This window comes from Tupaia chinensis, unplaced genomic scaffold, assembly GCF_000334495.1.
Source record: "Tupaia chinensis unplaced genomic scaffold, TupChi_1.0 Scaffold000101_1, whole genome shotgun sequence".
Classification (NCBI taxonomy): domain Eukaryota; kingdom Metazoa; phylum Chordata; class Mammalia; order Scandentia; family Tupaiidae; genus Tupaia; species Tupaia belangeri.
Genome location: NW_006159565.1, coordinates 2,750,313 through 2,761,567, shown reverse-complemented (window position 1 = coordinate 2,761,567; position 11,255 = coordinate 2,750,313). Strand labels below are relative to the sequence as shown.

The following is an 11,255-nucleotide window of genomic DNA, read 5'->3' as shown; positions in this document are numbered from 1 at the left end:
CTGGCGAGTGTCTGTGCTCTGTAGCAAAATTTTAAAAAGTACACAATTGTCTAGGCACTATGATTATAGTAATGTAAACAAATATAAAATTCACATTTGGGGGGCCAGCCACATAGTACCATGGTTAAGTGCTGTGTGTAGGAAACCAGATCCAATATGGCTTACTGCAATTTGAGTCTTGGCCCCAGAGGCTTGAAAAATATGCATGCAGGGAACCAGCAGTTAGCGTAATGGCTATGTCGCTGGACTCCCACATAGTCGACCGCGGTTCGTGTCCCGGACCCGGTGGCTTAAAACTCACGCCGGGCACATGTGCGTGCGTGCCCAAGATCCCGAGAGGAGAATGGAGGAGAAGGGATTGCGGCATGACCATCCCCTCTGGGGGGGTAATTTCTCGCTTTCTGTCTCTATGTCTCTCTCTGTCTGTCTGGCGAGCGCATGCGCCCTATAGCAAAAACCTCTCCAAAAAAAAAGAAAGAAAGAAAGAAAAATATGCATGCAGATGCATGCATGCCCTGGGTCCTGATGAGATGGAGAAATGAAGGAAAAAGGACTGAGGGATGGCATGCCCCATTGAAGGGGTGCTTTCTCTCTCTCTTTCTCTCTAGTGAGTACACATGCCCTCTGTTGATTAAAGAAAAATCACATTTTTTTGGTACAGATGTGCCTCATGTTTCGGTCAACTATGAACTGCATATACAATGGTGGTCCTGAAAGATAATATCACATAGCCTAAGTGTATAGTTGGTTACACCATCAAGGTTTGTAATGGCATACGTCTAAGTATATTCTATGATGTTCACAGAATGATGAAATCACCTAACAACACATTTCCCAGAATGTATCCCTACTGTTAAGGTACTTAAGATTATATATAGAAATACATGGCAATAAAGTAGCAGCTGGCACTGGTTGATACTGTTGGGCAAGCTCAGGCCACGTGGAAGGCCTGGGTTTGTTTCCTGGCCCACTGTGGCACAGACATGTAGTCCCAGCTATTTGAGAAGTTAAGGTATGAAGATCCTGACACAGGAAAACCCTGTCTAAAAAAATTAATTAATGGGCCAGCAGGTGGTGTGGAGGTGACATGTCAGAGAAAATCTTTGGAATTTATAACAGAAACAAAAGATTAATATCCAGATTGTGATAGTTATGTCCCTGTATTTTTTTCCCTTTGGTAAATATGGTCTTTCAGGTTCTAGGTGGACACAAGGCAATTTAGCTGGAGACTACATTCCCAGCTCTCCTTGCAGCCAGATATGGTCATGTGACTACGTTCTGGCCAATGAGGTCTGAACAGGAAAGGATAGGCACAATTTTCAGGTTCTGTTCTAAAATGAAGACAACCTTTCATTATCTTCTTTCCCTTTTATCAGGGCTGGAAGGTGGTGATCATTGGTAAGAATGATACCCTAATGCCAAGTCTCCAAAAACTGCAGGAAGTGCCTTACTGTATTACAGTGAAGTCATAGGGGTATTGTAGGTTATCCTAAAGTTTTGAGGAAGCAGGGCAACATCCGTGTCCTGTATGAAATTGCTGGCTTGAACTAGCTCATGTGTCCAACATTAGATTGCTAAATTCCTGATGTGTTGTGAAAATGGATTTGTGGTTGATGGCTTCTGATCTGGTTTCAAGCCTTGGTAAATAGTACAATGTAGCTCAGCCACAGTGGCTCATGCTGCTAAGACACTGCTGGGTTTCTGGGTTTGGTTTCCAGCCCAACCTAAACTGCTTCGGTGTGGAAAGGTGTACTGCTGGGCCTAGCTAGCTGGAAGACTGGAGCAGGAATATCACAACGTGGCAAGACTCTGTCAAAAATCAATCAATTAATCTATCTCTCTCATAAACAAACAAACAAACAAACTTAAATTGTGCAATGTTCAGGGACCTGCAGGTGGCGTGGTAGTTAAGGCACTGGACTCACACATGACTGACTGTGGGTTGAGGCCCAGACCTGGTGTCTTGCTTTCTCATTTTATCTTTCTCTCTCTCTGTGTGTGTGTCTCTCTTTGGTCAAATATAATGACAATAAATAAAATGAAATAAACAATTATTTTAAAAATATTGGGACCAGCAGTTAGCGTAATGGCTGTGTTGCTGAACTCCCCAGTAGATGACCCGGGGGCTTAAACTCACGCCGGGTGTATGTGTGTGCGTGCCCAAGATCCCGAGAGGAGAATGGAGGAGAAGGGATTGTGGCTGGCCATTCTCCCTGAAGGGTGATTTCTCACTTTCTGTCTCTCTGTCTCTCTGGCGAGTACACATGCCCTATAGCAAAAACCTCTCCAAAAAAAAAAAAAGAAAAAAGAAAAAAAATTGTGTAGTGTTCAAAGGACACTAAGTTATTAGGACATAAATACTTATTAAATTGTGCAGAGCTGGGCTGGCCCTATAGCCTAGCAATTAAGTTCAGTGGATAGGGAGCTAGATCTAACACAGATGACCACAGTTCAAATCTGGGCTCTGACAACTTGAAAAACTTGCTAGGTACATGTTTGTGTATGCCAAATACTGACAGGATAAGGAAATGGGGGGAAAAGATTATGGCATGACCATATTCCATTAGGAGGTGATTTCTCACTTACTCTCTCTCCATTTGTGGCAAGTATACTCCCTGGCAACAACTTGTTTGGCATTAATTATTAAATAGATATAACTGTTAGATATTTCTTTTAAAAATTTTGAAAGTTATTTATTTATTTAATTCTATTTGTCATTATTTAATTTGGCCAGAGAGAAAGAAAAGAGGAAAAACATACTGAGACTTGAACTGTGGTTGGCCATGTGGGAGTCCAGGGCCTTAACCACCATGCCATCTGCTGGCCCTCAATGTTAGCTATTTCTTTTGGTCTAGGGAACCTATGAAAAAATTTCCGAGTCAATATGTGTTCTGTGAACAGAGAATGTTTTGGAGCTTCTGTTCTAGTGTTGAAGTAACAAGATAGGAAGACTCTAGATCCTACTGTAATCTCAGGAATTTCCTGCAGCAGAACTGCCCATCACTCCCGCACTGTGAACCTACCTCTGGGCCACTGTATGTGAATGAAATAAACATCTTTCCTGTTAAAGCCATTGTGTTTTGGGGTCTATGTGTCACAACAGTATTACAGACATAGTAAGTGCCCTGCCCATATCCCTTCAGTCCACATGGAGGCCATCTGCAGACAGTTCCTGCAGGTCTTCATGGCTGCTGGAGTCTGCTGAAGGTACTTTCTGTACACAGCTCTAGGGAGTTACAGTTCCAGTAGTGGCTGGGGAACTACTCCAGCTTCCTTCCTCCTCAGTGGAACGGTTCTGAGACATCTTCTTTGAAGTTTCTCAGGAGAAATGCCCCCATGATATCCTATTCACCAAAATCTGGCTTCTTGATTATCTACCCTTTTCTTTCTCACTTTCTCAATCTCTCATCATGGTTCCTGGAAACATCTCAAAAAATAGACTTGTACCAAATCCTTCTTTCAGGGTCTACTTTTGGGGGAAATCTAAACTAAAAGAAGCAGCTTAGCATGTACCCTAGCGTACATATGTAAATAAGTACAGTAGTTTTTCTTATTTCTCAGGAAATGTTCCGAGACCCTCAGTGGATACCCAAAACTGCGGTTAGTACCGAATCCTATGTACACTTTTATATCCATATGTATTTATGATAAAGTTTAATTTATAAATTAGGCACAGTAAGAGATCAGCAATAACTGTTAATAAAATAGAACAATTATAACAATCTAATAAAAGTTATGTGAATGTAGTTTCTCTCTCAAACGATCTTACTGTTGGGACCAGCAGATAGCATAATAGTTGTGTTGCTGGACTCCCATGTAGTCAACTGCAGTGCAGTTTGAGTCCTGGACCTGGCAGCTTAAAACTCACACCAGGTGCATGTGCATGTGTGCCCAAAATCCCAAGAGGAGAATGGAGGAGAAGGGATTGTGGTGTGGCCATCTCCTCTGGGGGTGATTTCTTGCTTTCTGTGTCTCTGCGAGCGCACCCACCCTAAAGCAGAAATCTATCTTTAAGAAAAAAAAAGTTTATTTCTTCCATGAGAAAGGAAGAAAACAAGCATTCCCAACAGGATCTTGATGCAATGAACACCCCCCCCCAGGTTCAGCCAGTCCCAAATCATAGGCATGCATACAGGCCGCTCACTTGGGGAGATCTCTGGACAAGCACTTGGATCTTTCTATGTGGTTTGTCCAGTTTTATAGTAGCACCACTTTCTGGTCCCCCACTGATTCTTTTTATTTTCCTTTAAATAATTATTTTATTTAACTTTATTTATCCATTTATTTATTTATTTTAATTTGATCAGAGAGGGATAGAGTGGGAGAGAGAGACAGAGAGAGAGAAAGTGAGAAAGCAAGCTGCCAGGTCCAGGACTTGAATTGTGGTGAGCCATGTGGGAGTGTCCAATGCCTTAACCACCATGCCACCTGCTGGTCCCCTAAAATAATTCTTCAAAAAAAAATTCCTGTAGGTATAGTCACTGCAGCATTGTAACAATGAAAACTGAAATTAACTTAAATATTTGACAATGGAACAGTTTTATTAGAGGTTGAAAACTGGTAGTCCTTAGACTAAATTTGTACTGCATGTGTGCTGTGCTTAGCCTGAATAGTGTTTTAAGATCTTAAACCAGCTGCCAATATTAAGAAATCTGAATTATGTTATAAAAATCCAGATTTAGGGACTCACTCTATGGTACAATGGTAGTGTGATGCTAAAGAGAAGCAAGATTCCAAATGGCAACAGCAGTTCAAATCCCCAGCCAGGTCAACCTGGAACATGCCAAGCATGAGAGAGTGCTCAGGACCTAATGAGATGAACGATCAAGGAAGGAGTTACAGAGGTTGCTCATATTTCTGTATCTCTCACTCTCACCTGGGCACTTAAGTACTCTATCATAAATAAAAGAATAAAAATCCAGGTTTTCAAATGCTTTTAAGACTCTGGAATTCTGTAGACAGTCCCATGGTCTAGTGGCTAAGAAAGGTGGATTCCACATGGCTCTTCGTGATTCAAATCTTATCCCTGGAGGCTTGGAAAAACATGCTGGACACATGTTGGGATTTTGTGTGTGCCCCCAAATCCCAAGAAGACAGCAATATTGAGGAGAAAGGACTGTAATGTGACCATGCCCCATTATGGCTAATAATGAAATACATACAATGAGGTAAATATAATGTAGATGTGTACACAGTGGTGTGGAAAGATCACCAAAACATATTGAGCAACAAACAAAAGCAAGATGGAAAATGTTATGTATAAGACAAACAAATTATATGTCCACATATACACACTACAATGTAAACTCTAAAGTTAAGATTTTCTTGTTTTTGAAAGAATTGTTAATTTAATTCCATTTATTATTTTTTAAATAATTATTTTTTATTTAACTTTATTATTTTCAAGTTTGATTACAGAGAGAGAGAGAAAATAAGGAAGCAAGCTACCAGGTCCAGGACTTGAACCATAGTTAGCCATGTGGGAGTCTGGAGCCCTTAACCACCATGCCACCTGCTGGCCCCATGTTATTATTATTTTTTTAGTTTGACCAGAGAGAGAGAAAGTGAGAAAGGAAGCTGCCAGGTTCAGGACTCAAACCATGGTCAGTTGGTCATGTGGGAATCCAAGGCCTTTAACCACCATGCCATTTGCCGGCCCCTATTTTTATTTTTTTATTGCTCTTTTCCCCGTATCTATGTCTCTCTTGTTAGGTACTCAATACATATTTGTCGAATGCATAGGAGAGGGTTTTGAATGATATATAAGAGTGATTAATTCTATTGAGGGAATGGGATGGGGGGTAGTGGTCAAGGGGTACTTCTGGTTTTGTTCTGTATAGTATGACCTTTTTATAAGGAGAACATAATATTGCACTACTTACATAAATTTTTTTAATTAAAGAAAGGTAACCCTGCATAAAATAGGTGATTGAACCAAATTTAAAGTTAGTCTGAATTATTCAGATAAAAATGAAAGGGGATAAAAATAAAAGTTTTGCATTTGTGTGTGAAAAGTCTAATTCAAAACAATTATCAACAGGGTCATGAGTCAGCCGGAGACATTGATGAAATCTATCTCATTCTTGATTTGAGACCAGTTCTATCCTTAACCAGTGGTTACACTGTATTTTCAGATTTTGGTTTTCTTTACTTTAGTTTTCTGTTTATGAGTGTTATATTCAAATTAGCCTGAGAATAAGAGGACATTCAGTTTGAGCCAAATTAAAGGAGCCATTTAAGCCAGCAACTAACTGCAAGAGGACTCGTGACTTCAAAACCTTGCAGCCCTGAAGCAGGGGGGGATCCTCAGAAGGTTTATAAAGGCAAAAACCACAAAGGAAAAAACTACACATCTAAGAAAGCACAGTATTTGAGTTATGAAAAAAACTAGACACCTAAGAAAGTACAAGCCTTGAGTTATGCAAAAGCAGTTAACAAAAGCCAAAAAAGTGAGTTATCAGGAAGGACAGTTATAATTGGCTGGATAATAACGGGCTGTAACCACTGGTGATAAATGACGCATGTGCTGGTGAGAAATACTCGGTTAGGAAGGCAGGGATGGACGGCAGTGCTCATCTACTGGTGATAAGCTTTCCGTGAGGAATTTTAGGAGACACATAGCGGAGTTTACAGGGAAAGGGAAGTCACAACAGAGTCATATCAAAAATGGAGGTGCTCATGTTTCATAAGTCCATCAAAGCCCTAGATACAATGTATAAGAGGTGTCCAATTCAGTAAGAAGTGTTTTTAAAAAGAAAATCAAGAAGCTAGGGTAGGTAGCAAGGACAGGAAATGACAAGAACTTTAAAGCCAGTGAATGGAGATCAGACATTTCGCCTCAAAGGAAAGATAGGCCTGGCCCAGGTATTCAGAGGCATAAAGGACAGACCAGCCTCAGGGGATTCAGAGGCGTTCAGAGCGAAGCAGCACCCCACAGGGCCCTTCCGGAGGCTATGTTTGGAAGCGGCTCCTCTCACCTCAGGTCTGCCTACCATCAGCTCCCTTTTATCCTCAAGGTTTGTGGTCAAGCCCTTGAGACACCCCAGGGGGCAGATGTTCAGAGCTGTTCGAGCCAGCAGGAGCAAGGACACGCGAGGAGCGTAATCTGACTGATGTGTGTGCCTCCACCCGCTTCTGCGGCGGAAGATGCAGGAGCGGTTTCCACAGAGCACAACGCGGTTGTTAGCGGAAAGCAAACTGTCCACCATGAAGACACAGTACATGAGCCCCCTAAATGCGACTGCCCCGGCCGCCTGGGTCCCCAAGCTCGGCTCGAGATCGGCAGGGAGGGAAGGAGGCACGACTGCCCAGGTCGGCTCGGTCTGTTTCACGGCACCGACGTTTATATTCGCACGAGGCTGTGAAGGGCAACAGCGTCCTAAAGTCCATTTCCTAGCGATCACAAGCAACCACAACTTAGAGCCCGCGAGAACGCTGAGAAAAGGATCCTTCAAGTACCACGACGCGCTTCTTACACTTCCGCCGGAAGTCAGCCTCGCACCGGGCGCCGCCCTGACGTCAGGAGTCCGCCGGAAGTCTCCGGCGGGCCCGGGAGGAGCTGGCACGGTTCGGCTGGCTGTTGGCCGAGCCTGGCGGTAAGGCCGCCTCTGCTGAGTGTTTGACCTCCCGGCTGGCTCTGGTTGACCTCCTGGCTTGTCTGACCCTCCTTTCCCCCTTCTGCGTGTGGGGCTGCAGTCCTACCAGCACCCCGCTGCGGGCCCAGGTGCCCCCTGTGTGTGTCCCCTCCAAACCGGCTGCCCCCATCCCTCTTGCCGGGCTCTGGCTCCTGATGTCTTCTCTGTTTCTGTTACAGATTCTCCCCTAGTGTCCCTTCGCAGCCTGCGGCACCCCACCTCCCACTACCTAGGCTTGTCCGCCTGGGGAAAGCTTTGGCCAAGCCCATTCGCTGGGCTCCTCGAATACAAGAAACCTCTGGGAGACACTCTGCCTTGGTCCTTTGTGGGTGCCTCAGAAATGGGAATAGCGATAGGGAGGGATAGACCCAAGAGTACTGGTTCATTTTTTCCCAATTAGGTCTTTCTCCTGAAGTCACGCTCTTGGGGTTCAGTCGACACCCGCTCCCTCCTTCGGAATCCTTTCCCATAATGTATTCCGCCGCTGACTCCTGCGCTATCTTACATGAGTGTTGAATGGTTCTGTGTCTGTAGATGTAGTCTCCTGGAGAAAGCATGCCTCCTGCAGTTTGGGGTGCTACCTGTTGTGCCAGGCGCTTACTGCTGCCCAAGAGGAGCTGCCGTTTGAATTCTCCATGAATGTTGGGAAAAGGAATGCCAGAGCTGCCTGCTGAAAATTATCCAGCCAAGATAAATGTGTAGGCTGGTGACCCTGGATTACCTCGTGAGAATTGCTGTTGTTTATTCTATGTGAATTGATCTGGTTTGGTTGTCTTAGTTGGAATTCCTATGCAGAGTTTTAACTACTAATGCCAAAGCATTTCTAGTATTCTAACATTTCTAGTTTCTTTCTCTCTCATTAAAATTTTTTTTTGAAATTTTATTTTATGAAAGGGAGAGAGGGAGAGAGACAAGAACCTTCAAAAGGGTTTCATGAGCGATCCCTCTCACCCCCAAGTCTGTGAAACAGTGAGCTAGCCTGGGCAGTTAATGACTTCGCTCATTCTTTCTAGCCAACCAGGATCATGAGCATGTGGCCAGGCATGTACAGGTTCACTGAGGGACTGAACCCACAATCTTTCTTATGGATCCAGCGTCCCTTGAGCAGTGTGTTATTGCTGCTATCTCACCAAGCTGACCCCATTTCCAGTTTCTTACTACAGGCCTATATTAGTTGACTCTGGTTCCCTTGGGTGATCCCTGATGGTTGTAACCACTGTTGGAGGGACGCTTCATAGGACAAAATGCCTGATCCTTGGTGCAGGACCCATCACTGCCCCTAGGAGATGCTCATCCTGGCGGCAATGTCAACAGATTATTCTGAGTACATTCTGTATTAATATCTATGTGAATACTTAAGGAAGTGAAAGAATGATTTGTTTCAAGGGAGGAAAGATGGTGGATGCATTTTCTTCCTCACTTTATTTTGGAAGTTGCAGGCAGGAGATGCCCCCAAACAGACCACAGCATTAGATTCAGAAACTTTATCCTGAAGGGGAGAGCTCAGGACCATCGAGGAGGCCCCACTGAGAGGTAAGACTCTCTGGTATGTTCTTGAGGGTTGATGAGTTCTATTTTGGAAGCCATTTAAGAAACTAACATCTGGAAATATGTCCCAGAGAATACTTCACTCATAGCACATTGTCACATTTTCTGTTTCTTTGTAGCTTCCAGGATGGACTTTCTGGTTCTTTTTTTGTTCTACCTGGCTTTGGTGCTGATTGGTATTGTTACGATTTGCATCTGCTCGAAAAACTATCGCTTGAAAGGCCTGGTCAGGGGAGGAGCACAGGTAACAATCCTTGGATCTGAATTATTATTATTATTATTTTTTTTTGCCAGAGGCTCATGCACTCACTGGAGAGAGACAGAGGGCAAATGATAAATCATTCATATGACCACACTGTAGTCCTTTCACCTCTGTTCTCTTTTCAGGTTTTTGGGTATGCGCACACATGCCCAGTGTGATTTTTGAGCCACTGGGTCTAAGACTCGAACTGTGGTCTGCTATGTGGGAGTTTAGTGCCTTCTGCTGGCCCCTAAATTTTTTTTTTTTTTTCAGGGTGTACATGTGCTTGCCAGAGAGAGGAAAAAGCATCCCCACAATGGGGCATGGTCATGCCATAATGTCTTTTTCATTTTTCCTTCAAGTCAAGATTTTGGCACATATGTACATATGCCTCGCATGTTTCTCAAGCTACTAGGGCTGAGACTTGAACACCTATTGGTCATGTGTTTATCCAGCTCCTTTAACCACTAGGGTACAGGGTTGGCTCGAACATTTTTTTTTCTAAATTTTATTTATTCATTTATTTATTTTTTAAATTTGACCGGAGAGAGGCAGAGAGAGAGAGAGAGAGAGAGAAAGTGAGAAAGCAAGCCACCAGGTCTGGGACTTGAACTGTGGTCGGCCATGTGGGAGTGTCCAGCACTTTAACCACCATGCCACCTGCTGGTCCTGATTTTTTTATTTTTAATTGCTGGAGGATAGCAGTGCTTACTAGAGAGAGAACTTCTCAGTGGGATGTGGTCACACTGTAATCCATTTTCTTCTATTTCTCAATTCCTTCAGCATTTTGGAGACCCACACACGTACCTGTTGTGTTTTTTAATCCTCCAGGGCCAGGATTTGAACCTCAGTTGACCATGTGAGATCTGTCTCCCAGTGTGCTACAGGGCCAGTCTGGGATCTGAATTTTCAATACTTTGTTAGTCTGTAAGCCTCACTGGTTTCCTGACAGGTGGACAAAAAAGAGGCTATTTAAATTCATTGGTTTTTTTTTTTTTTTTGAGAGATGTTTGCTGTAGGCCGCACACACTCGCCAAAAAGACAGAGACAGAAAGCAAGAAATCACCCCCAGGGGAGATGGCTACGTTGCAATCCCTTTTCCTCCATTCTCCTCTTGGGATCTTGGGCATGCATGCACACACGTCCCACCCAGCATGAGTTTAAGCCATCATTTATTCTTTCTCTTAATGGCAGTTGTGGTATACCAGAGGCTCTCCCTGTTTTTGTTTTTATTACAGCTGAAAGTAATCGTATGATGATGCTTTGAGATAAGGTAGCATTCTCAGATCTGATGTTAGCCTGGTGATTAAGGCAGCTGCATCCCACATGGCTGACTGTGTTTCGAATCTTGGCCCCATCAGCCTGAAAAACATACTCACTAGGTGTGTGTGCCCCAAATCTTGATGGGATGGAGCAATGGAGGCGTAGGGATTGCAGTGTGACTGTACCTCACTGGGGTGTTTCTGTCTCTCCCTCTCCCTCTCTCTCTCTCTCTCTCTCTCTCTCTCTCTGTCTCTTTGGTGAGTATCTGTGCACTCTGGCAATTGATAATTCCAGCATTCTGAGGGGTGGTATTTTCTTCTGTATTTGGTCCCTGTAATTGGCCATAGATGTGAGTAGTGCCCTCTTCGAGGGTCTTGATGGGTGAAACTGGGGAATGTATGAGAAGAAGGCTGAGCCTTGGGTTGCCTACCCTCCTTCAGGAATCAAAGTGAACAAAATGGAGAAAGTAACCCACGGGACAGGATTGACTTGGGAGGGACCTGCGCTAATGCCTAGTGCTTTGGGGTTGACTTTGGAATGTGGCATTGAACCCAGGGCAGGGGAAAGAG

At 43.8% G+C, this 11,255-nt stretch overlaps 2 protein-coding genes across 6 annotated transcripts in view; one reads left to right on the top strand and one right to left on the bottom strand.

Moving 5' to 3' along the window:
• LOC102478250 (60S ribosomal protein L12) overlaps positions 1-7,208 on the bottom strand; it is an 11,079-nt gene extending 3,871 nt beyond the window's left edge. Inside the window, exon 1 of the mRNA XM_014585953.1 lies at positions 6,993-7,208. Within this exon, the coding sequence (XP_014441439.1) occupies positions 6,993-7,208 (216 nt within the window). The remainder of the gene's footprint in view (positions 1-6,992) is intronic.
• Positions 7,209-7,519: 311 nt separating this feature from the next.
• ZDHHC4 (zDHHC palmitoyltransferase 4) overlaps positions 7,520-11,255 on the top strand; it is a 16,475-nt gene continuing 12,739 nt past the window's right edge. For 2 of the 5 annotated variants that reach the window (XM_006143627.3, XM_014585977.2), the window contains exons 1-4: positions 7,520-7,595; positions 8,169-8,358; positions 9,068-9,167; positions 9,302-9,426. In XM_006143627.3, coding sequence (XP_006143689.1) covers positions 9,310-9,426 — 117 coding nt within the window. In that variant the 5' untranslated portion in view covers positions 7,520-7,595; positions 8,169-8,358; positions 9,068-9,167; positions 9,302-9,309. The remainder of the gene's footprint in view (positions 7,596-8,168; positions 8,359-9,067; positions 9,168-9,301; positions 9,427-11,255) is intronic. The other 3 variants (XM_014585980.2, XM_014585979.2, XM_014585978.2) reach the window with 3 other exon arrangements.